The sequence below is a fragment of the Sebastes umbrosus genome, chromosome 2 (genome assembly GCF_015220745.1).
Source record: "Sebastes umbrosus isolate fSebUmb1 chromosome 2, fSebUmb1.pri, whole genome shotgun sequence".
NCBI lineage: Eukaryota > Metazoa > Chordata > Actinopteri > Perciformes > Sebastidae > Sebastes > Sebastes umbrosus.
Genome location: NC_051270.1, coordinates 23,625,375 through 23,652,177, shown reverse-complemented (window position 1 = coordinate 23,652,177; position 26,803 = coordinate 23,625,375). Strand labels below are relative to the sequence as shown.

At 41.5% G+C, this 26,803-nt stretch overlaps 1 protein-coding gene across 1 annotated transcript; it reads left to right on the top strand.

The window, feature by feature from the left end:
- The first annotated feature begins 90 nt into the window (after window positions 1–90).
- galns (galactosamine (N-acetyl)-6-sulfatase) lies at window positions 91–26,641 on the top strand. The gene is made up of 14 exons (XM_037752695.1): window positions 91–319; window positions 842–965; window positions 2,469–2,543; window positions 2,670–2,772; window positions 4,972–5,115; window positions 5,894–5,960; window positions 6,616–6,743; window positions 6,829–6,968; window positions 7,986–8,089; window positions 12,116–12,258; window positions 13,738–13,840; window positions 19,103–19,224; window positions 24,165–24,282; window positions 26,116–26,641. The coding sequence occupies exons 1-14, from the start codon at window positions 215–217 to the stop codon at window positions 26,200–26,202; spliced, it is 1,563 nt and encodes a 520-aa protein (XP_037608623.1). The 5' UTR covers window positions 91–214; the 3' UTR covers window positions 26,203–26,641.
- Window positions 26,642–26,803: the final 162 nt, after the last annotated feature.

Below are 26,803 nucleotides of genomic sequence, written 5' to 3'. Positions count from 1 at the left end.
TTTAATGACAACGCTACCACACATGATCTATACATCTAGGAAATACAAATCAAATAAGCTAAAATAAATGTAAAAACCTAAAATAATTGAAGTAAAAAACACCTCAAAACCATTGCTCCACTGTGTATGCGCAAGCGCTGCGCTGCAGAGCCGCATGAAGACAAACAAACCACTTCCTCGAAGTTGATGCTCACATGACTTCAGCACAGCACAGATGTCTACTATAGCTCTGACTCTCTTTTGTGCCTTAATATGTTGTTCCGTGACAGAAAAGCTATCAAATGCATCTCCAAACATTATCATCATGCTCATGGATGATGTAAGTTATTTTCGGTTTTGTATCTGTCCTTATTTATGACTTATCCTTATGAGCAGCACAGTTCTGTTTCAGGAGTATACTCTCTGAGTCACTGCACATAATCATTGAGCATTGCAGTCTGTGCACATTCTTTATGTCTGTGCTTGCATGTGTGTTCTACCTCTCTGGATGTGAATATATAATGTAATGTATAGACCACTTATACACCAAAAAACTGACATTTCATTCATTCATTCATTCATTCTCACTGTGCAATATCATTTTCCACTTGTGCAAATAGTTTGTTTATTGTCAAAACTGTATATACTGCTCCTATTTTTATACTTCCTTCTATTTAAATGGTTCATATTTTGTTACATTTTTTTATTTAGCTCTTTTTTTACTGTGTTAGCTGATGCATCTTGTTTTTTGCACTATCCCCTTTGTTGCTGTACACTGCTAATGTCCCCACTGTGGGACTAATATAGGAATATCTTATCTTATCTTATCTTAAACTCTTCATTCTTTCCCTCTGCTCTTCAGATGGGTTGGGGGGACTTGGGGGTGAATGGCCAGCCCTCTAAAGAGACCCCCAACCTGGATGCCATGGCTGCTCAGGGTATGCTGCTTCCAAATTTCTACACTGCCAACCCACTCTGTTCCCCATGTAAGTCATGCCATGTTGTAATACACAACCTGAAAAGCACTTACAGTTTTGCAAGACTACATGTTTTTATTTTCACATCATTAAAATGTTATATTAAAGGTCCCATATTATAAAAAAGTGAGATGTTCATGTTTTTTTATTATAAAGCAGGCTTAAGTCCTATATAAATACTGTGCAAGTATCGAAACACTCAATCCACAGGGAAATACACACAGCCCGTATTCAGAAACTCTGCATTTGAAACAAGCTGTCAGGATTTCTGCCCATTAGTGATGTCACAAATATACAATATTTAGACCCTTGACACAATTTTAAACGTAAACATTCTAAATGTGTCCCAGTTTATTCCTGGTTGCAGTGTATGTAAATAACATCAGCTGACAGGAAGTACACATGGACACAAGCTGTTGCCTAGCAACGCAATTCAGGCATATTCAGGCCGACAGTATGAGGAAAATAAAGGGTTTTTTGAACATTACAGCATGTAAACATGTTCTAGTAGAAACACAAAATACAAGTATGAACCTGAAAATGAGCATGATATGGGACCTTTAACACCTGATTACTGAAAGTACAAACTTACCAGAATTGACCTACCACAGAACCACACTTGTTATTGGCTCATATTAAGCGTGCACATCGCCTCATTCAAATACAACATGCAAAAGAGAGTATAGTATGTTTTAGTAAATTTAATAATTCTATGCAGGAAAGCAGGTATTGTCACATCACTGTCATGAGAAACCTTTAAACTCCACTTGGTAATTTTCATGTATTTAGGTAACTTAAACCTGCAGGAGGCAGTATATTTTTGGCATCATTAGGCAAATAAATCCATAATAACATTTTAGCATATTGTAATTGAAGTGTTCTGAGAGATAACTAGACTTCTGCTCCTCCTCATGGCTCTGTTTTCAGGCTTTAAAAAATCTAGCCCGTGACGGGAGACTTTGGTCAATCACAGGTCATTTCAGAGAGAGAGCGTTCCTATAAGCTGTTCATTCAACAGAGGCAGCTGTCAATCACTCACAAACTCCGATCAAACGGTCAAACTAGGCAGCGCTGATCTGTAATGCCAATTTCTCATCTTAAATGTTTTGAGGAAACATCTTGTAGTGTACTGTTTAGCTGTAAAATTAGAAAGTTTGCTCCGAATGAATCACAGCCATTAACAGCAGTTGATAAATAAAAGATATTGCTCTTGGTAGTTACAGAAAACAAATTCTCAAAAAGCTGAAAGAATTTGATGTGCACATCAAAACTCAGATGCATGCCAGAGCAATCCATATTTTATATTAATATGACAATAAAGTACAAATCTTGTATTTGATTTAAGAATTTAACCAAAGTACTTTACAAGTTGGATAAATTGATGTGTAATCTCTAATGTTTGTGACATTGGTGCAGGGATGAACAATAGAGCACACTTGACTATTTGTTTTCCATGTGGAAGACCAACATACAGAAATCCTAAAGACTGTTTTTCTATCATTTTGACGACAGCCAGAGCTGCACTTCTCACCGGGAGGCTGCCTGTCAGAAACGGTTTCTACACCACAAATGCCCACGCCAGAAATGGTACACTCTCTCCTTACTGTGCAAATTATCCAGCTGAAAATGATTTCTTGCAAGTTTTTCATTACTTAGTCTGTAATGTATAAAGTCATGGAAAGTTCTTTATACTAAATTTTGACCTTTTTATAGCATACACACCACAGGAGATAGTGGGAGGAATCTCTAAGGATGAGATTTTGATTCCCCAGATGCTGAAGAAAAAGGGCTACGTCAGCAAGATAGTTGGCAAATGGTGAGCTCTTTATCTTTCTGTAAGCCAGGTTTTAGAGGTTTCTGAAGTTTTAGAGGTTATGTTGATGACGACAGCTGATGCTGGCTGTGAATTTACTTTGTGGAAAATATTCTACGAATTAAAGTATATTCACATGTTTAAGCCAATTAATTACAAATCATGTATACTGAAAGGACAACTGTGTGTAGGATTTAAGGGGATTTATTAGCAGAAATATGGAATATAATATTCATAACTATGTTTTCATTAGTTTATAATCACCTGAAACTAAGAATCCGCCATGTTTCTACAGTAGCCCAGAATGGACAAACCAAACACTGGCACTAGAGAGAGTCTTTCGCGTTTTTACATTACCTGAAGGTCACCTTAGTTCTCCGACATGCTTGTGAAACTGCGGTAACGTGAGCCGCAGAGTGCAAAACCGTGGTACCGCCAGACGCCGTCTGACTTCTGTTGCTCCTAAAGTAGTGTTGTTATGGTAAGGATGGCCTCTGAGCGAGGCGACCAGCGTTACCACGGTTTTACACTCGGCGGCTCACGTTACAGCAGTCTTGGAAAGGGAGGAGTGAGCGGAGGGGTACTCAGTTGGTTGCAATCTGCAACCACACCAGTAGATGCCACCAAATCCTACACACTGTACCTTTAACATCATGGAATTAATTCCAGGAATTAAATTATATTTGCATGTTTTAGCCAATTATTTGCAAATCATGTACACTTAACATTACTGATTATTCATTTTCCACAGTATACAATAATTTGATACTAGATATTAAATGTATTTTTCCCTGAGTCATCTATTGATATGCATTCCTTTATGTGTGGTATGGAGTTTGTTTGAGATAGATAATTAATCACACACAATATTATCTACCTTTTGCTGTTTCTCTGTCGTGCACCTAGGTGTGATTACTTATTTTACAATAACTTTACAATATTACCACCTGACTAAACGTACAAAAAAAATAAGGTGTGTAGTAGCACAAGTATATTTGATCTGTAGTTATGGTCTAATTTTAACCCTAAGAAACCCACATAGACCCGTTTTTGTTTTAGGGAGGTACAGGGGGCCTTTAGGGGGGAGATAGCAGGTCAACAGTAGATGTCACATAGAGGTGGTGTACATCATCTGAAAGCTGGAACCTGAAGATTAATTTGAGATGCATCTCAGCACTGTGTGTCAAGTTGTTCTAGTCATGAATCAGAAGTAAACATGAATGAATGAATGAATTAGTTAATTTAAGATTAATTATGAAAGTGTATAAGGGCTTAGAACATTATGATAGAAGTATATGATGTCCATCCCCATGCTCTAATATGTCTCATAAAGTTGTTGCAGCAATTTTTAGGGTTGATACCATTTGTTACACAGATTTGGTGCTAAATTTAACCATTTTTTAACCACTCGAGAATTAATAAAAATGATCAATAATCCCTCCAAAATACCACATTAAGACACCAGAACCTTGAGCAACACCATAGAAAAAGCCATGCTGTGATTTGGTATCAAAAACTTTTGACATTTGGAGATTTCTGCAAGAATTGCATTTTTCGGTGATTGGATGGCGAGCACTTCTGTTCTGGAAACTGCTCAGAAACCCCCTTATTGTCAGTATACATTGAAAACTATTCATCCTCTGAATGCTCTAGGTCTCTAGTTTATGGCTGTAAAGTTTCATGAGGCTGTGATTATCCTAGAGGTCACGACAGGTCATTTTATACAATGAAGTCAAGTTAAAAAAAAATGGTCTCAGTACAATGAAATGGTTGCTATGGGGACTAACATAAACACACATGAAGAGTCTCAGCTTTACAGTGTTATCCAATTTATGTAATTCCAAAACTGTTTAGGGACCCCAGTATGCAGAAATATTAAAATACACCTTTTTAGAATAGGCAAAAATAACACATTTATACTGCATTCAAACAACTGCATGGTTTTTGCCCCAAACTGCATGTGATTATCATAAAGTGGGCATGTCTGTAAAGAGGAGACTCGTGGGTACCCATAGAACCCATTTTCATTCACATATCTAGAGGTCAGAGGTCAATAAATCTCTTTGAAATTGGCCATGCCAGTTTTTTGGAGCGTTATTTAGCTTCCTTCCCGACAAGGCTCTCATAGGGTTAAACATGCAGAGTGATCCTTCAGTCACATGGATCTTACAGTGCGTGAGTGCACTTTGTTTGTCACTACAGGCATCTGGGCCACAGACCGCAGTACCTACCTCTGGAGAACGGTTTTGATGAATGGTTTGGTGCACCAGACTGCCACTTTGGCCCTTACAACAGCAGCATCAGACCCAACATCCCCGTCTACAACAACTCCGAGATGCTTGGCAGGTAGCATTACACATGAGTACTCAGATATACATAACAGCAGACAGAAACAGAGGCTGAAAATCTATAAAAATCTTCTCTCCCCCGTGACTCAGTGGAATAGTTTGGCTGGCTGCTCCTCTGGATGAGCTGAGTGTCTCCCCTCCTCTTCCTTCTCTGTACCAGCTGTGCTTGTGTATTCCATTTTCCGCCCATTTGTTTTCCCCAAAACAGCCATATGTGTATTCAGGGTCATTGGAACTGGCAGCCGGGCGTGTTTTTCGCTTAGCCGTGGGTTTAATCAGCGCTGCATACCTGGGCCCTGGACAGACACACACACACACACATAGACACGCACACACGCCCTCCAGAGACGGCAGGTTGCGTTGGCTGTGTGCGAGGACACCTGGAGGAAGTGAAGCGTAAGAAAGAGAGATGCCTGTCACTGCTTCTCTGCTCGCCGCGCCACGCTTCAGCAGCACCTCATAACAGTTCCCTCTGCTCAGCTCTGCTGAGACTTCCCAGATATGTCTTTCACCAAAATCTCCTGCAAACACAGTCCGCAAGAGGCAAATTTGCTTCCGTCGTCTTAATGATATTGTCTGCAGTAGTTTCGGTCAATTTAGAGCGAGATTGGAAGCCCTGACAATACAATCAGTTCGTTGTGAGAGAATCATTTTATGCGGTTGAATAAGCAGAGGTGAAATGGCATGGCGAGGGGTCAGAAGGTATTCAGATGGGATGATAGATAACTACTAATGAAGCTTTATTTAATAAATCATATCAACTCATTTTTTTCCAGATACTATGAGGAGTTTAAGATTGACAGGAAGACCGGAGAGTCCAACCTCACAGATATGTACATGATGGTAAGTTGTCCTTTCTAAGGCTGTCTCATTTTCAGTGGAGCAGAGTATGTCAGGTACACCCAATTGTGTTTCACAGTTTCCTTTGTAAAGCAATTTATAGAACAGAAGAAGATAGAATACAACTTTATTGTCCATCAGAGTGGAAAATTGTCTTTGGCTCAAAACACACGAGCACAAAAACATAACTCATCTATTATTTAACAAAATAAAAGCACAATTAAAGCCTGATTTGGGCCTTTGATCGTTACCGTGCTTTTCACCAGCAGAAGTGGATTGTTGACTTTTGCGCTCACTCGTCTTGAATATCTCTGCTGCCTACGTCAGTCCCTCCCATTCAGTTCCTAAAGGGATCAAAAGCAGCACGCAGAGACATACTGCATGCTTGAGAGGTGTACTTTGTCATCACAAGAAGAAGATGGATCTGTCAAGTAGAGCTTTGTAAAGCTCATATTAGTACATCGTATGCAACTGGACTGGTCTCATAAAGATGTTATTAATGTTAATGAAACAAAGGAAAAACATGTTTAGAATTAGTATGTGGTAGGCATATGAGAAAGGGGTTATTTACTTTATACCGCCTGACAGCGGTACTCTACAGTAAGTCATTTGACATCTGCACTGACAGTGTTGTCTCTCACACCTCCCACCTCTACAGCAAGGTCTTGGCTTCATACTCCGTCAGACTCTGGCCCAGCGGCCCTTCTTCCTCTACTGGGCACCCGACGCCACTCACGCCCCTGTCTATGCCTCCAAGCGCTTCCTAGGGAAGAGCCAGCGAGGCCGGTACATTACCTTACTGACATAAGGTCATAAATGAATGTGTTTCTTATGGGGAATGATACAAGCTGTGATTGTCTGTGTTCTGTAGGTATGGTGATGCAGTGATGGAGCTCGACTACAGCGTCGGTCAGATCTTGTCGTTGCTGCAGAATCTGGGCATTGCAAATAATACCTTTGTCTTCTTCACCTCAGACAACGGAGCTGCTCTGATTTCTGGCCCAAACGAAGGTAGGCACTAAACTCAGATGCACACACTCACACACACACACACATACACAAATTTTTTCTTTGGTGCATTTTTACCTTAAAGGGTAACTTTGGTATTTTTCAACCTGGACCCTATTTTCCCATGTGTTTGTGTCTAAATGACTAATGGGGAAACAATTTTTTGAAATTGGTCCAGTATTTAAGGATAATGCTGTAACCGGCAACCGTGAAACGAGCTGCGAGGGCAAGTGAGCAGTGTCAGTGTAACGTTACGTTCACTAAAAGTGCTTATTTTTGCAACCGACAAGCTCAGATTGTTATTTTAAGTGTCTGACAACATTATGGAAAGGACCCTACAGAGAAATAAAACGTTTTTCTTACCTTTCGCTTGATCCAGTCTGTTTGTTATTGTGTCCAAGTCCCGCTCAAGGAGAAGTCTCGTTGTGAAATCTGAACATCCGTATACTCTAACTCAAATAAATGCAGGCAGACATCAAATTCAAAGATCTCATACACATTGTGGAAATCACCTAAATATTCAGCCATGACATTGAAAATCTTTTAGATAACACTAAGCTACGCTTTCTGTACTCCAACACAACAAACTCTGCCCAGCTGGCAACATGGATGTACTCCACGATTCCACCGTTGTCTTTCGGCAACACATCACCTCGCCAGATTTCAGAACGAGACTTTTCCTTGAGCGAGACTCTGTCCGTAATGTCAGACACTTATAATAACAATCAGAGCTTGTGAGGGCAAAAACAAGCACTTTTAGTGGACGTAAATGATGAAGCCAGCTTGCCCCAATAGCACCATATTGCAGCTCGTGAGCAGCTAAAGCGCTCTCCCTCAATACTGGACCAATTTCAGAAATTGCTGCCCCTATTAGTCAGTTAGACGCAAAAACATGGTAAAATAGTGTCCAGGTTGAAAAATACCGAAGTTAACCTTTAAATCTGACACTTTTTCTATCCTCTATGTGTGTGTGTGAGATTTGATACATGGACTTGTGTTTCTTTGCTTCTGATTCCTCAGGTGGGAGCAACGGGCCGTTCCTCTGCGGGAAGCAGACCACCTTTGAAGGAGGCATGAGGGAGCCTGCCATTGCCTGGTGGCCTGGACACATCAAAGGAGGCACGGTGAGAATACCCCTGTGATTTAAAGCTTTTACCAAATAAAGAAAAAAAAATCTAAGACGATCATTCAGTTAATCCCTACCATCTTCTCCAGAGACTAGACTAGATTTAGACCTAGGATCCAGAGCCCGTTTTTCCTCTTCTAAGCAGTGTTGCTGCTCCTTAATGTTCTGCCTATCAACAGGTACCACAAGCTGACATGTTCTCTGTACAGCTGCAGGCGATGTACCGGACTGTAAAGCAGGGTTGAGAAGAAAGGAATAATTATTTCACTAATCCTCTCTTTTGAATGATTGTTGCTTTTTTGTTTTTATTGTGTATCATTTACCACTTTATATGCACACACTCTGGCCTACCGGCACCGTAACCAGTTAATCTTGACTGTGTTCAACTTCTATCGAGTGATTGAACTCCAGATAGATAAACTGTGTGATTGCGGCCACGAAGCGTGTGGGCGCTTTTTTCCAATGTTTCCTCAAATATTTTTTGGCTGGAATTAATGCTCCGAACTCTCTCTTTCCTCCCTCCCCCCTCCCCAAATTTAACCCCCCACCCACACCGTGATCCTCTAAGCCTGTGCGTTCTGCAAATGACTTTTAATTGTATTAGGGGCAGCTGTGACACGGGGCTGTGACGCAGAGGGATTTGGTGGAGGAGCGAGCGGAGGCTGCAGTCTGCAGTAAGCCTTGCCCCTGGCTCATCTCACAGGGGTGTGCTGGGGCCTGATAGCACAGCAGAGTAGCGAGGGAGAGGGGGATTGGGAGCGTCTTAAGCGGCTAATCTGTTTGTGTGTTTGCTGAGGTTGGATTGAGCCGTAATGAGGACTTCAGTATCTGAATATGCCAGGCGCTCAGGATAAAGGAACGGGAGGAGGGGGGAGAGAGGGGCGAGTACAGAGAAGGAAGCAAGGAAGAAGTAAAAGAGGTGGCTGGAAAGAAAAAAGGAGGAGTGCTAAAGACGCTGGCTGGCACTGCCACGCTGCCAAGAACGTTCTTGGGTTCGCAGGGCTTTGCTGCACCTGTGCCACGTTATAATTGACCAGTGTGTCTGTGTATGCATGTGCAAGCGTGCAGAACATGGCTGTGTCATTTTTGCTTGATTCATTGTGTATGTCGGATTAGTTGTATGTGGGACAGATAACTTTCTAGACCAGTGGAAGATACACAGATGTAACTAATACTACTACAAATGCAGAACACCTAATTATATTTGTGTGTGTTTGTGTGTGTGTGTTTGTGTGTGTGTGTGTGTGTGTGTGTGTGTTTGCAGTTGTGGCTTGGCTGTAAAGGTGTCTAGAAAGTAACCCGCAAATCGCAAAAACTTTCAAACACTCTCGCGAGACTCGCTGCCCGATGACCTGTCCTAACCTTAAACATCTCGCAAGACTTTCGCAATTTGCATGTTATACTTGAGTATCGCGATACTATGTTTTGTGATACTGTATTCATTCTCAAAAACACTGTATTTTAATTTAGAGTTTATCAGCAAAGATTTGCGGCAGATAGTTGTTCATTTTGTGTTGTTTTTAAACCCCCGACTGCTAGATTGCAGTGTTGTAATCTTATCTTCAGCCTTTTGACTCTTCCATTCCAACGTAACAACATACACTGAGACAGGAAATAACGTAAAGGCGCACCACTAATGTTTTTTTTTAACTCTGATTTTATGCACATAGTGGTGTTTTCTTGATTTTTTAACAGTTTTCCCAAAATTAGATCCCAGTATATCGTCTTGCTTACAGTATCGCAATGTATCACAATATATTGAATCAGAACCCCTTTATCATGATATGATATGTATCGTATCGCCAGATTCTTGCCAATTCGTAGCCCTGCTTGGCTGAGAATGAGGATCAATAGACCTCCCCTGAAGCTCTCTGGGGTTGTGATGACAAAGCTGCTTTGTTGGAGCTACTGTACTCTGGATTCATCACTCTGGGAGGGAGGACAGACCAGGCACAGAGTTGCCCCCTCTCTTGTTTTGTAGTCGTCTGAAATCTCTGTTGATCTGTGCATTGAAAAGTCCATAAGCTCCTTGAACAAAATGCTGGAGACAACAAACAGCCATGCAGGCCTTTGTTAAAGGGAGGACCTCTGCAGGTTGATTGTTCCGACTGAGGACAGATGCATCTTCACAGTATTAAGATATGGAGTTTTTGGGGGGGTGTTGGTGATGATGGTGGCGTTGTATTGGTGGTGTAAACAGATAGGAAGATGGATATTGGAAGGGGGTGTATTGGAATGAAGGAGCATGGTTGGTCTGAAGCAGGTGCAGATTCAGCATTCCCCCAGTGCCTGAGGGGGGCGAGGGGCCAGGGTGATGTGATGAGGGCCGGTGGCTGTAGGAACAAAGATGAGTAGGCGAGTGGGGTGGGGTGTCGGCCCCACAACGTTGTCGAGCGTCACAATCCCTTTTGTTGTGTTTTATCAGGCAGCAGACACACAGGCAGAGTGGCAGAGACGGGGATAGAAGCACTGCCTCCTCAGATAACCAACATCGCCACTCACAACACAGAAAGAAACGAGAGAAAGAGAATGTGACATTAATAGAGAGGGATGAGTCAGTCAAAAAAAGAGAGAAAGAACAAAGGGTGAGGAAAGAATGAAGTTCGGCGTGGACTGCAAAAGAGGGCAGAGCTGATAAAGGGGAGAAATAAAAGATGGCAACTCTGTCAGAGCAGTCTGAGTCTGAAAGTTTTGGTCATGCAAGTTATTACCAACTAAATGTCAGTTTTGCTTCTTCTTGTGTCCTTTTGTCCTGTCTTCTTTAATGGTGTGTGTGTGTGTCTGTGTGAGGGGGACTTTTAAAAAAATGAAGCGAAGGACTAAATCTGTTTGTGTGTGTGTGTGTGTGTGTGTGTGTGTGTGTGAGAGAGTGAGTGTCTGGATGTGCAGATAGATCATGGAATGCATTGCAAAGCCTTTTCTGTGGCTGGTTCTGTGGATACAGAAGAAAGGGGAATTCATTTCAGTGCTAAGGAGCTTGTGTGTGTGTGTGTGTGTGTGTGTGTGTGTGTGTGTGTGTGAGTGAGTGTGTCTGTGTCTGTATGCGTGCTGGCTGCCGATAGGAGCACGGCGGCACATGGCGGTGCAGCTGCAGAGGCCTGATAGCGCTATCTGATTGTGAGCGTGCCGTCTCCCTCTAAGGCTCGCTCAGGAGAGAATGGAACGGAAGATCAAGGATGACAACGAAAAAATGTCATTTTATCTGAAAATAGTTCAAAGTTTATAAATAAAATAAAGCTTTTCACTGGGACTGGGAGAAGGAGATAAAACACCAGCTCGCTCCAGCTCCAGCCGCCTGCTCACCCGGGCCTCGTCCTCTCCCTACTTTCTCTCCTGTTTTTCTTCACTCCTCCTTTTTCCCTTTCCCCCCCAAAAAAAAAACTCATTTAGAAAGAGAGGCATTTTGGAGGCTCTATAATAAACCTGCAAGCAGAGATTAGAGAGGAGACTGAAGAAATGCACCTCTTCCCTACACTTGTACACAGAACTACACATACAGACATCCTATCATGACTATGCATTACTACCTCGTTCGCGGTCATGACGAAAATCCAACGTAAAAGAGCAAGCTTGTGGTATTCCTGCAGCATAAAACAGTTCATTCTTGATTTGTGAGCTTGTGATTATTATTATGTGATACGTTTTTTGTCATCAAATTGTATTGGTTTTAAAGATATGCATTGGAAATGATTAACAAAAAAATGCATAATTCAAAACAAAACATTAATTGAAAAAAATTATAAAAAGAAAAAATAAATAAATAAAATCTAAATAATAACATGAGTACCCATAATGATGATAATACATAATAAAGATGCAAAATCGTGTGTTTGTGTGTATAGAATACACCTACCGAGGCCCAATGAGGATCAATTTGAGTTTTAATCCTTGAGAGGACACTTGGCCAGTCCTCATTTCTTCAAAGTTCTTCACTTTTTCCCGATCCTAACTCGCAGGTTCTGTGAAATGGCTTCACATACTGCAGATAGTGATTGTGTTTTTCAATTTCTTTGGCCTTTTCCAGGTGAATTTCCAGTTGGCCAATGTGATGGACCTGTTCACCACCAGTCTGGCTCTGGCCGGCATCAGCCCTCCCGATGACAGAGCCCTGGATGGACTGGACCTGACACCAATCCTGCTAAATGATTCACACACACTCCAAAACAGGCGAGTACACACACACACACACACCCACACACACACACACACTGTTACAGGATTTTACCAGTTGCCTAGAGCTTCGTGATGTTTGTGGCCTTTTCATTTGGACCAAGATCCCCCTTCATGTGAAAGACTTTTTTATGTTCATGATCACATCCCTGAATGAGAGACCAATGTTTCCTCTAGCGTCATCATCAGGTCAAAATTGTGTTTATGACCAAATACCTGCAAAACTAATGACATCAACCTCAACAGCACTTTATGTTTAGTGCTAAATAGCAAATGCTAGTATGCTAATTTTGGACTGTACATAAGAAGTGGACGTAGTCACCGTGATGTCACCCATTGGTTTGTGGACTACCTTTTTGAAGCATTGAGTTCGTCATTTTGTCCGTCGCCATCTTGGTTATTTGCAACCAGAAATAAAACGAGAGGGTTTAGCTACAGTAAGTACAACCGAAAGCTGAATAAGGCATTTTTAGGCGACCAAAACATTACAATTTACTTTCATGAACTGTAAACACACTGTGAAAGGGTTAAAGTAGGAAGACAAAAACAAGGACAACTCCCGGACCGGACAACGCCGTTATAGTAACCTGTCAATCACAAGGTAGCCACGCCCTAAAGCATACCCTGCTTTATGATCTATTTGACTCTAAATGGGACCATAATTTACTAAATGAACATCATGCAGACTTCTTTTGCAACCAGAGGAGTCGCCCCCTGCTGGCTATTAGAAAGAATACAAGTTTAAGACACTTCATCATTGGCTTCACTTTTCAGACCCGGAGGTAGTAGAGTGTAAAGAGTCTCGCTCAGTGAGAAGTCTCGTTCTGAAATCTGCCAAGACAACGGTGGAATAGTGGAATAGATCCATGGTGGAAATGTGAGTGCCAGAGTTTGTTGTGTTGGAGTACAGAAATCGTAGCTTAGCGTTATCTAAAAGATTTTCAGTGTCATGGCTGAATATGTAGATGATTTCGACAATTCGATGTCCGACTGTATTCATTTGAGCCAGAGTATACGTGTATTCAGATTTCACAATGAGACTTCTCCTTGAGCAGGACTTGGACACAATAACAAACTGACTGGATCAAGCAAAAGATAAGGAAAACGTATTATCTCTGTAGGGTCCTGTCCATAATGTTGTCAGACACTTATAATAACAATCTGAGCCTGTCAGTGGCAAAAACAAGAACTTTTAGTGAACGTAACGTTGACGCTGCTCACTTGTCCTCGCAGCTCGTTTCACAGCTGCCGGCGTTATCCCTCAATACTGGATCGATTTAAAAAATTGTTGTCCCTATTAGTCACTTAAACACAAAACCATGGGGAAATGGGGTCCAGGTTGAAATAGTTACCCTTTAAGTGTAAACATGCCAAGAGAAAATATCTTTTTTAAAACAGAAGTGTCCAATTTAATGCAAATTCACTCCAGAAGAAACAAATCTAATCATTACTTGTCCCTCTTCTCATCCTCAACAGACCAATCTTCTATTACCGTGGGAATGAGCTGATGGCTGTGAGGCTTGGACAATACAAGGCACACTACTGGACCTGGAGCAACTCATGGGAAGAGTTGAAAAACGTAAGATTCCCCCAAAACACAGCAACTCTGTCCCATCTCCTCAGTTGTTGATTTGCACTTCCACATCCTCCCTCTTTGTCTCCCCTAATCTTACTCAAACACACAAACACTTTCACTGTTGGTGTTATCTTGAAATAGGCTCATCAGTTGACTGCTGTGTACATCAGAGCGTAATGAATATTAATGAAGAACCCCCACATCAGCGAACTTACATCATTCATCAACCAGTTGACTTGTTTGTTCTGACTCCATGGAGATTTTCTTCCTCTTCATTTACATACCGACACTCCCTGCTGTAGACTTGTTCTTTCGGCACCACGGTGCTCAAAGGGGAGCAAGAAAGGCAGATGCCGGCGGTGTCTCTCGGCCGTAATTACATCAACTCGGCGCTGATTAAATGTATCAGGAGAAATGTGAAATCTGACACTCGAGAAGCAGGATAGTGTGGTCCTTCTTTCTCCCCTCTGTCCATAAAAACATGTCCCCGTGTCCTCCCATCACAGCTCTGCTTTTTCCTGTGATCCAGTTTGTTTTATGCCCCATCGGTCGCTTAAATTGCTCTCTCCTTCAGGGCCGCTGAATCAATAGCAGCCTCCTTTATCAACTCATGTGAACTGAAGTGGAACTTCACAAATAATGGCGTCTGATTGCCTGTGAGTTGCCTATCGATTGGTGTGTGTGTGCGTGTGTACATGAGAGAGAGAGATAGGACGAGAGAAAACATGGACGCGTATGTTCGCTTCTCTATATAGATGTGGATGTCTGTGTGTGTTTTATAAAGCGACTGTTGAGCTCCTTCCAGGGAACGTTGAATTCCCAATATGCTTCATGTCATTATGGTTGAATCCTTAAACTGTCCATCTCTTGTAACACATAGTACATTTTATAAACATGAAAAATGTAAACAAACGGACTTATTGAGCTGTTTCACACGGTCAGACGACGCATGAAATGTTGTGATAATTAGCTTTAGAAGGAAAACATCTTTCAAGGTCCTTGTTTAAGCCTCCTCTTGCAGGAATAACATGATCATTTCAAAGTTATCTGGACCCTTAAAACCCTGATACAGGCTTCAGTTTAATGCAGCAGAAATACACAATCAAACCCCCTTTTTACTGAAATAAAAAAAACATGTTTTCCTGCTTGCTCTTCAGCTTTTGTAATGCTTTAAAAATATAATTTGTTTTTTCGTGGCCCATGGTAAGAAAATAAACAAGGGAAGATGTGTGTCTGTGAAGAAGAACAAAATTACAGGTTAATAGCTGGGAGACGTATCGCTCTGTCCTGGCTGCGTTCATGCAGCTCAGCCATGAGGAAAATGAGAAATTTCACAGGCTTAAATGGCTCTCATCAGACTCTCTCGAGGCAGTGTAGTGATGTTAATATTGCGAAATATAGTTTGTCGTGACTGTGGCTCCTTTGTATCTGGATTGCTGTGTAACCTGTGATACAGTAGGAGCTTTATGGAAGCAGCGGCGGTTCTAGACCATTTCAAGTGTGGGGGGGCAGGGCAGGGCAAGCTGGGGCCACATGCGATTTTAGGGGTACCAAAAATATTAAGCACAACTATTAGGCTACCTACCTCAGGAGGAAGAGTGGTCGTCCACTAATTGGAAGGTTGGTGGTTTGATCCCAGCAGTCTAAAGCCGTGTTTCCACTGCATGGTACGGCTCTGCTCAACTCAACTCGACTCACTTTTGGTACGAGGTTCTTTTCTCTATCTGTGTTTCCTCTGCAGATAGTACCCCATCAGTGTAGGTGGGCTTCTCAGCTAATCGCCGTTGCGGCGGCGCATGAAACTGCCGTGACACCATGTTCAACGCAACACTTGCTGAATCATTTTAATGGCAACCAAACAGAGAAACGTCTGCACTTCGTCAGTTGTACGGCGTAGTGTACGGTGTAGTTTTGCGAGCTGACATATTTTAAAATCTAGGACGAGTCAATTAAAAATTGCGGTCGCTATTGATGGCAACTTGGCTATTTAAAAATCGCGGGTTTGTGCAGGATGTCCCGTGACGCTAGTTACCCTAGTGACCCTAATGACGATTCTTTCTGACCAATCAGCGGTCTGCAGTGTTTTAACTCCACCCTCTAGTATCAGCTCAGCACGCTTGGTACTAAAAATGGAGCAATTCTATTGGTACCTTCTACAACTTTTGAAAATGGAAAAGCAAAAATAACTTTTCTAATATATAAAAAACTGAACTGGACTGCTTGGTGGTACCGTGCCATAAATGTCGAAGTGTCTTTGGGCAAGATACTGAACCCCAAACTGCTGTGAGCATGCGTGTGAATGTTTATCGCTCCTGAGGAACAAGTGGCACCTTGTATGGCAGCCTCTGCCACCAGTGTATGAACTTGTGTGTGAATGCTGACTTGTGTTGTAAAGTGCTCTGAGTGGTCGTTAAGTCTAGAAAAGGGCTATATAAATGCAGTCCATTTATCACCCCTATAGGTTTTGTTCTCCAAAAGACTAACGAAACACATATAACACATATAACAATAAACACAATAATACACATTTTATCACTGCTATGAATAATTACAATTTCTCCTCTCTGGGGATAAATGTTCACCTTGTTGAATACTTCACAAAGTATGAAGAAAAAAAGAAAGAAAACTGACTTTTTTTTCACCAGACACTTGTTAGTCTTACATTAAAGGCAGCAACTAATGATTGTTTTCATTGTCGATTAATCTGTCAATTATTTTCTCGATTAATCGATTGGTTATTTGGTCTATAAAATGTCAGGAAATGGTGAAAAATGTGGATCAGTGTTTCCCAAAGCACAAGATGACGTCCTCAAATGTCTTGTTTTGTACACAACTCAAAGATATTCAGTTTACTGTCATAGAGGAGTAAAGAAACCAGAAAAATATTCACATTTAAGAAGCTGGAATCAGAGAATTTGGACTTTTTATTCTTAAAAAAATGACTCAAACCAATTAATCGATTATCAAAATAGTTGGTGATTAATTTAATAGTTTACAACTAACATTAATTGATTAATCATTGCAGCTCTACCTACACTTATTTCATCAATTGTGTTGCAGGAATTGACAAGAGATAGACCGTGTAGCAGTTCCTGTTCTAGACTCGTGAGCTAGATTGGAGCTTGTGACATTAACACCTCTGCTTGTTAAACAGCATCTGGTTCACTGACTTTATGGCAAAAGGCAAGAACAGCAGTTTACAGCACATAAAGACCTCAACATTTAGCAAACGGTCCACAGATCAACTTCAATTTTTACATGTTTGTAGAATATTTCAAATATACGTATCCGTGAAGTAGAAAGCAGATATGTTTACAGTATATATTGTTTTAAATATTCAACCACAATCTATATAAAGTGATTGTTCTCCTTCCAAAGCATAGTTTTTCCTTTTTTGGATCAAAATAGACACCGAATATTCCCTTTTCCAAAAATCCATCCTGCTACCGCTGGATGCTCCTGCATCTTATCTTGTAATAGCGACTGCTCTGCTCCAGTTTGAAAGCAGCCTAGTTGTATCCATAGCATTAATGTCAGGGGAGATATGGAGTTCTTGCTGTTACGTCTTGGGTACAAGAGACCGAGTCAGAGAAACACACACAGCAGGCCTTTCTGGCTGCTCCTCTGGGATGAGTTTTTTTTTTTTTCATTCTTTTCTGCATTTCTAAGCTTTTGGCTTCAAAAGACAGGACAAGTCTGGATCAGAGGAGGCTGTGCAGGGCGGGGGGTATCTATCCTCCTCACTCTCTCTCCTTCACTCTCTTCTATATGTATTTCTGAGGTGCCTCTGTTGAGCGATCTCAGAGGGGGGCAGCAACAGGGCCTTACAGATGAATGATTTCTCAATATTAGTTGTGCTCATCAAAAAGTGTGTATGTGTGTATGTGTGTGTGTGTGTTGAAGAAGAGGGCAGATCTCCAGGGGGTTCTGGAGGAGTGAGTGTGACTCAATCCGGCTGCGATCACTGCCAGACGGGGAGCGGGAGCGACGGCGTGGAGAGATGAAGGGGGGGAGGTAACACAGGGAAGAAAAAGTCCTCTATTTTGCTAGTGACTTGACCCCCTTCATGATGTACCAACTGTAGATGCATAAATAGCACAACAGATTGGAAGACAATATACATATACTGTATGTGACATACTACAATGAGATTAAGCGTTGAGCGTGGCAGTTGTCTGTAAGCCTAAATCTAAACATCCTTTAGCTGAGTTTAGTCATTCTTTTTTTTTTTTAATTGCACATAATAAAACACTCAACTAAAACATCTAAAATAATAAAATATAGACCACTGAAAATAAACCAAATTGGCCACACACCATGGCAAAAAACAGGAAGTTAAAGAAAAGTCATCACAGAGAGCAAAGCAATATCAACAATTGTTGAGGAAATGGGATTTATAGATCTATTTTTATTATTTCTTGGGTTTCACAAGTGGTGCATAAAGAGGAAAAGCGAATATAATTTTTTCCATACCTGTGGGACTGACCTCAAATATTGTGTTAAGTTGCTCTGTGGAGAAAGGCTGAACTTTGTAGCCAAAACAGGGCAACTCTGCTCTTTCTTATGGTGGGTTACAGTCTTATTCCAGCATTTATACAGAAGGCAGATCACTGGACTCGCTGAGAGTTTGATCTTAAGGGTTCATTCGTTCTTCCTCAAATGTCACATTTTACTCTCTACAGTATAAATTAGTATCCATCACTAATCTAATTCATAAACTGCTTGAGTTACATTATGATTCGTATACAAAGATCTTACACATCTGTATTGTGCAATCGAGGCAAAGTCATCAACTTGATGAAGGCTCCTAACTGGCCGCTGGATTAGTAACATGCTTTACTGCCTCCTTTTAAAGGAACGGTGTGTAACAATAAGGGGGATTTACTGGCAGAAATGGAATATTATATTAATAAGGATGTTTTCTTGAGTGTATAATCACCTGAAAATTAGAATCGTTGTGTTTTCCTTACCTTAGAATGATCCGTTTATGGAGCGGGTCCTCTTCACGGAGCTGGCTGCCATATAGTAGCCCAGAACGGACAAACCATACACTGGCTCTAGATAGGGCCATTTGCGTTTTCACGTCGGCCTACAGATGTCAGTCCAACACACTGCACCTTTAATGACATCATTATTAGCCAATCTTGAGATTTTCTTATCTTATATCTTATATCTTATCTTAAATATATTAACATCAATACGTATCTGTTCTAGTTAAAAAAAAACACAAAAAACGTTTGTGTCTTTTTGTGTTTTCTCTTACAGGGCATCAACTTCTGTCCAGGTCAAGAGGTCCCGGGTGTGACTACTCATGACCAGAAAGAGCACACAATGCAGCCAATCATTTTCCACCTGGGGCGAGATCCTGGGGAAAAGTTCCCCATCAGGTTAGTTTCCTGAAAACTTCCACCCTGCTTACAGCTGATTTCCAGTAGGGGGACGAAAAAAAATGAGGGGGAGGAGATTCAACTAGGAACAAGAGAAGAGATGCTGGAAAATGAACTGGAGAGGGGTGAGAATAGGAGAGCAGTTTGCCTGTTGGTAGCGCAGAATGTGTATGAGATCAATGCTGATTCAGTGGCATGAAAAAGAAGGCGTTAGATTGATCCGCTCAGCCAGAGCGCGCCTGATTACACCCTTCTCTTTGTGATTGCAAACAGCTCCTTAAAGATCACTATCTGGCCCTCAACCCTCCGGTGCACCGCTGCAGGTTAAAATTGCAAGATAAATTGCTCAGGTCTAAATTGAGAGCGAGTGCTGTTTAATAGAGTTTTGTGTGTCTCTGCCTTCGCTCAGAGGAGAGTTAAGAATCGCCGAGAGGATAGAGTGACACCAGAGGACACAGACAGCCCTAAGACTATTACTAAATAAGGGTGCAAAGACAGATGAGCATCGTCTTTTACTGCGTACTGTCAATGCAGAATATATATGTGACCTTTTTAGAAAAAATGACACAAGCTGACGCCATATTTAAAACATGAAGATAATCTCAAAATCGCTTTGATGAGAGAATATTCCTTTTGTGCTTGTTTTGGCTCCCTCCTACCACAAAACTACCTAGATTGACCTTTCTTTTCCGCCTTCTGCAGCTCTGTCTCTCACACTCTTCTCCGGCCTCATCTCCTCTTTGCCTCCTGCTCGAAACTCCTTTCAGTTCTGTAGTGAGATTGGATGATAAAACATTAATGTTGTTTTTCAATTGCCCACCTTTTAGCCTTGCCATTCACTTGAAAGAATAAAAAAAAAGCAAAAACCAATTAATACGCAGCCATGTGTTCTGTGTGCTGAGTGCTAGATGTGCACACAAACTAAAAATGCACACTTGTTTTTCACCTCTGCATTAGAGTTCGTCTACAAGGTCACCCCCCTCCACACCCGGCTGCATGACCTCTTCACTCTTCTTCTTCTAATCCGCACTCTTCATTCCCCTTCCTCTCCAAACTTCTGTCTTACTTTTTCCCATCTCTCTCTCTCTCCACCTACTGCTGTGCACCTCAGCTCACTTCTCACCACTCAGCTGCTGTCCCTCTGCATCCACTGGGACCGTTCTCCTCCATCCTAGTTAAGTGTGTGTGTGTGTGTGTGTGTGTGTGTGTACATGTGTGTATGTGTGCGTTTTGTCCGTGTGCTCCTCGGTCCCCCAGCTGGACTGGCTGCCTGGCCGTCATTAATCTCTGTCTACACCTAAAGAGCCACTTAAGATGATGTAGGGCCTGTCTGCACACATACCTTCACTACTGTCGCAAGATGTGATATAGCAAAGAGCACACACGTACGCAATCCCCCAATCCACGAAAACAGTGTAGATTATAGTTATGCAATCTAGGAGAGAATATGAGCACAAAAATACGGTAGTTTTTTTTATTTCTAGTTGTTTTTCTTTTGCCTTATAACCAGTGGACAACCTCCGGGGTCTGAGAAGTGAAGCCAATGCAGAAGTGTCTTAAACTTGCATTCTTTCTAATAGCCAGCAGGGGGCGACTCCTCTGGTTGCAAAAAGAAGTCTGATTGTATAGAAGTCTATGAGAAAATGAGCCTACTTCTCACTTGATTTATTACCTCAGTAAACATTGTACACATGAGTTTATGCTCTAAATCGCTAGTTTCAAGTCTTCTTTAATACAGCATGATGTTCATTTAGTAAGTTATGGTCGTCTTTGGAGTCAAATAGACCATAAAGCAGGGTATGCTTTAGGGCGTGGCTACCTTGTGATTGACAGGTTGCTACAACGGCGTTGTCCGGTCTGGGAGTTGTCCCTGTTTTTTGTCTAACATTTTTAACCCTTTCACTGTGTGTTTTCAGTTCATGAAAGTAACCTTTTTAGTCGCCTATAAATATCTTATTCGACTTAGCTCCTCCCTCTCGTGTCATTTCTGGTTGCAAAAACCAAGGTGGCGACGGCCAAAATGCCGAACTTGAGGCTTCAAAACGACAGTCGACATCCAATGGGTGACATCTCGGTGACTACGTCCACTTCTTATAATACAGTCTATGCTTATAACTGATTACAAACTGAGGCCTAGTCAAATTTGATTTGAGTTAGAGGATGTCAAGACAGGTGTTGATTGTTCCATTTATCCAGGTTGAAGCACAAACCCAACCAGGTGTGCAGCCACCCAACTCGGCACGATTGGATCCCCGCTGGATTCATTCAAAGCCTTTTGCTGCCTTCCACTTTGCCCTCCATCTCCGTGACCTCAGGCCCTGAGGTTAACACATCCTACTTTCACACCACCTACCTCAGCTCACGTCCCCAGAGCCCCGGGCATCGCGAGTGTAGTCCCAGCACCAACACTGCAGGCAGCCCTTCACCGTCTGGCCTCATCTGCTGCCTGCCACCAAGCTCTTGTGTCCCCAATCAATAGTCCTTACTGAAGTGCTCAATTTCCACCAGGGTGGAGAAGGTGGTGGAGGGGAGGGGGAGGCAGGACAGATGTATTTGATTGTCTCCTCAATTCCCCCACCTTCTGCCACTGTGTGGTTGTTTGTGTGTGTGTGTGTGTGTGTTCCCGCAATAGTGTTATGAATCAGTAATCAGAGTGGTGACACACCTGAGCAATGCCCCCATCCCCCTTGGGTGCCATACATTATAAATCAAAAGACTTCATTTGCATACAGCCTGCTTATTATTCCAGATTTTTGCCTCTCCACCAGTAAGCTAAGGGTTATAATCATGATAATGAGCCGTGCTGACTGTGGGCTTTTTATTATTTGTTTGCAGAGGGGGCATAAAGAAATGATATTATTAGTTTTTTGATTTAGAGGTCTGCAGTGTGAGATTTTCAGTGCATAGACAAAACAATAGAAAACTTGCGCAAGTTTCTCAGCGCGTGGCGTGCTTTGCTTGCAGACTTGTACGGAGGAATTGAATACTTACAGCAGTCTGATAAATCTCCCTTACATTTACTTCTATTAAGTCGCTTCATCACTTATCACAAAATGAATCGCAGCAATCAGTAGCGGGGCACAGATAGGAGGGGAATGAAATATCCCTCTCGCTGATCGAGATCAGGCGAAAGCAGAATTTGCGATTTTCAGATAGCCGAAGCAATTTTTATCTGAATGTCTGATTTTTAACCGAGGAGAATAATCCAGCCGGGGTCACAATGCGTAGATGGTTAGCCTATGACGAATGTGGCACACCGGGAGAGAGACTAATTGCAGCCAGTGCACTACCAGTCGAGTAATTGTAGGGGAAAGTAAAGACTGAGAGTATCAAGCAAAGGAGCAGGTGCTGGCTGATGGAGGAAGCCTTGCTGCCCTGTGGGAGATCTAAGAGGGAGGGTAGGTGTGAGCTGGACAGGGCCTGGGGTTATTACTCTAATTGACACTTCACCTCACACACATGCACATGTTCCCCAGGGGCCAATCAGAGGGCTGGGTTTGCGGTGGAGGGAGGATGGAAGGCTGGCACAGGTGCTGCCGGCGAGTGTATCAGGGGTGTAATTGCACTGCTGATATTTGTCTATCTGTGTGTCACGCCACCAGACGCCCACTCCCCCCCCACACCCCCAACACACACACACACACACACACATGCACACAGCCCATTAACCCTACAGGTCCTATTGAGAGCAGCGTTCCTTTGAAAGCCTTCGGGGCCCCTGTGTTTTACACACTGAATATAATAATGCACAGAGGTGCTCGGGCTCACTGGTGTCCAACAGCAGTAATTGAGAGACAGGGGATGGGATGGAGGTTACATAGTCCACCCTGCTGCGCTGAGTGCGCTTTCCCAAAGGGTGCCCGAGTGGACAGCCTGTGTGTGTGTGTGTGTTTATGTTTATGTTTTTTTGTCGTTGAAAGCTACAGCATGTCGCCTCTCTGATATAATGAGTTAAGCTTGGACTGGATGCATGCGTGCAGTACATTCACTACAATACTCCTCGACAAAAAGGCACAAATTTAGAAATGATGTTCATTTGTGTGTATGTGTGTGTGTTTGTATGTGTGGTTGTGTGTTAGGCTGTTCAGTTCATAGTAAAACAGCTGAAACAAATGGACAAAACAGATTGAGAATAAAAACAGAATGTGTGGGTGTGCGCTATGCGTTAACGTAGAGGGAAACAAAAACTGTATATGAGGAAGCGCGCGTGTGTGCGTGTGTGTGTGTGTGTGTGTGTATATATTTACATGCATGTGACCAGTCGATCAATTCAAACTCATTCAGTGTCGTCTTTGTTGGTGGTTAAGCTATTGTTTCACTTGTTTATTAAAAAAATCTGATCTCAAAATAAGTTGATTGACAGAAAAATAATATTACTATTTTAAAAATCAATTAATTATCTCTGTAATTTTTCAAGCAATAATGCCAAACATCTGTTGGTTCTTACTTTTTATAGGACCAGTGTGTAACATTTAGGGGGATCTAAAATGGGCTGAAATGGGATATAATATTAATATTAACTATGTTTTCATTAGTGTATAATCACCTGAAAATAAGAATCGTTGTGTTTTCGTTATCTTAGAATGAGCCGTTTATATCTACATACGGATCGGGTCCTCTTCACGGAGTCCGCCATGTTTCTACAGTAGCCCAGAACGGACAAACCAAACACTGGCTCTAGATAGGGCCATTAGCGCTTCACCTTTTCGTGTCAGCCATCGTACTAAACACTGCACCTTTAAATGTGAGGATTTGCTGCCTCTTTTAGTCATGTATCATTGTAAATTGAATATTTGGGGGTTTTGTATATTTTCGTTGGACAAAACTAGACATCTGAAGATGTCATATTAGGCTTTGGAAAATTGTGATGGATATTTATTCACTGTTTTTTGACAAAAATTCGTCAGATAATAGATAATGAAACTGTTGTGTGTTTGCAGTGTTTTGACAAAGGAGTACCATGATGTGCTGAGCAGGATCTCTCCAGTTGTGGAGCTGCATAAGAAGACTCTGGTGCCGGGTGTTCCCCAGCTCAACATGTGTGACCTGGCGGTGATGGTGAGATTTGCATAACATAAATATCATGATGCACTTTATGAATGAAATTGCAAAAATGAATAATTATGATGTGAAAAGAGGCTTTGTTGTGTGTGTAGCAGGTAACTCTTTTCCCAGTAAATCCAGAGGCAGTGGACCAAAGCCAGTTCAGTTTATACAGCAGATACTGAATGTTTCTTTTGGGCCAGCAGCCCTCAAAGCACCCAATCTCTCTGTTCTCTCCATCACACTTATACATCAGATAATATAAATACATAAGAGACATTGATAAAGCTCTGATAATCAATAAAAATCTCTGAATAGAGATCTTTCCTCAATTGCTATTTGTTTTCAGTCTGCATTGAGCCTGCAGACTATTAATGTTCCACCTGCACAGATTTAACTTTTATCTACATATTTGTTTATCGCTGTTACTAACCCGCTCCTGAATGCGTATCAATTTTCACCTCAATCTGGACATTTTCTCCTTGATTGTGTCTATGTTGAAAAACAAATTGCCTTTAGGGTTATTTAAAGGAGCTAAATTGAGCAGTGGCTTTGTCAAATCACCACAGATTGTAAACTACACTGCCATGGATTAATTTGTGGCATAGCACTGCCCCCATGTGGTGAAGAAAATAAACCCACTTTTAAGTAAGAATGAATAATGGTTGGGTTGCTGCCCTGTAATGTAATGTCTTATCCTGTCATGCTAATATGGATCTATTGACTTTTTATGTCTTGGATCTCAAGCAGGACTTTTTAAGATATTTTCCTGACTAAAGTTCATACTGAAAACACAAGCAGCGTGAAACCTAGTCTGTAATATCACCACCCAATGATGAACTGATTGTTTTATAAATGAAAAATGTAAAAGAATAGATAAATAAAATTACACGAACTAGAAATGCATAATGCTTTAAAACCCCTAATGTATCCCTAAATTATTGTTCCAACAAGATAAACCTTTTCTTGTGATTAATCATAAACATGGTGAGACAACATTTATGTAAAGGGTAACTTCGATATTTTTCAACCTGAACCCTATTTCCCCATGTTGTTGTGTCTAAGTGACAACAATTTCTGAAATTGGTACAGTATTGAGGGATAACGCTGTAACCGGCAGTTGCGAAACGAGCTGTGATGGCTTGTTCACTAAAAGTGCTTGTTTTTTTGCTACTGACAGGCTCAGATTGTTATTATAAATTTACATTATTGAAAGGACCCTGCATAGAAATAATACATTTTTCTTACCTTTCTCTTGTTCCGGTCTGTTTGTTATTGTGTTTAAGTCTCGCTCAAGGAGAAGTCTCATTGTGAAATCTGAATATCTGTATACTCTGGCTCAAATATATACAGGTGGCCATCGAATTCAAAGACCTCATCCAACACGTCACCTCACCAGATTTCAGAACGAGACTTCTCCTTGAGCGAGACTCTTTCCATAACGTCAGACACTCATAGTAATAATCAGAGCCTGTCAGGGCAAAAACAAGCACTGTCAGTGGACGTAAATGGTGGTGCCAGCTTGCCCCAATAGCACCATATTGCAGCCAGTGAGCAGCTGCCATCTACAGCACTCTCCCTCAATACTGGACCAATTTCAGAAATTGTCGTCCCTATTAGTCAGTTAGACACAAAAACATGGGAAAATAGTCCTACCTTTAATGACACAGGACACATGTTATTGTTAAGCCAGTGAAAAGACTGTGAAAAGAAGCATAAAGGACATAGGACAGTAAACTGTGGCCACCTAAACGCCCAACACCCTCATATCAGGACAGGACACAAAACTAATAAATCTGATAACATCATACTGTTGTGCTTACTGTGATTGGCTGCTCTCTGTTACAGAATTGGGCCCCCGCAGGCTGTGAGAAGTTAGGAAAGTGTCTCAAAGGGCCCAAGTCTATGCCCTGGAAGTGTGACTGGCCACACTGAGACGATATGGGGAACCGAAACCTGAAGATGTGCCTTTTCTACAGAACAACAAACAACTTTATTATGTAAAAGGATGTGCTTTTGATTTATTTGTAAACTGATTTATGTATAGTGTTAAACAGAAGGACACAGGGTAAAACCAAGGGAATAACGTTGGTATAACAACATTATATTGATTATGCAAACAGCTTTTTACAGCTGTGATTTTAATGAGCCAACGCGAGCAGAGTTCTACCTGTTCACTGCATCAAGAGCCACTGGTTTAAGTCAGGTCTCTGGACTCTCAGGATTGTATAATGATGTAGAGCAGATAAGGAAATTATTTCGATCATACCTAATGTAATGATTATACCAATGTTGGATTATTGGATTAATTATGTATTCTTGTTACAAGCATAATCCAAAACAAGTGTTTTTTAATAAAAAAAGTTATTTTTAATACATTGTATCGTGACTATTTTTGGGACTGTTAACCAAAAACTCTCTCTATTTAGTTTGACAGATTACTGGCCGTGGTGGAGATTATTCTATGACCCTGTGTGGCTTTTCCTGTAAAAGTCAGAGCACATATTTAGTAATGCAACTCTTGTTTCGCTTTTTT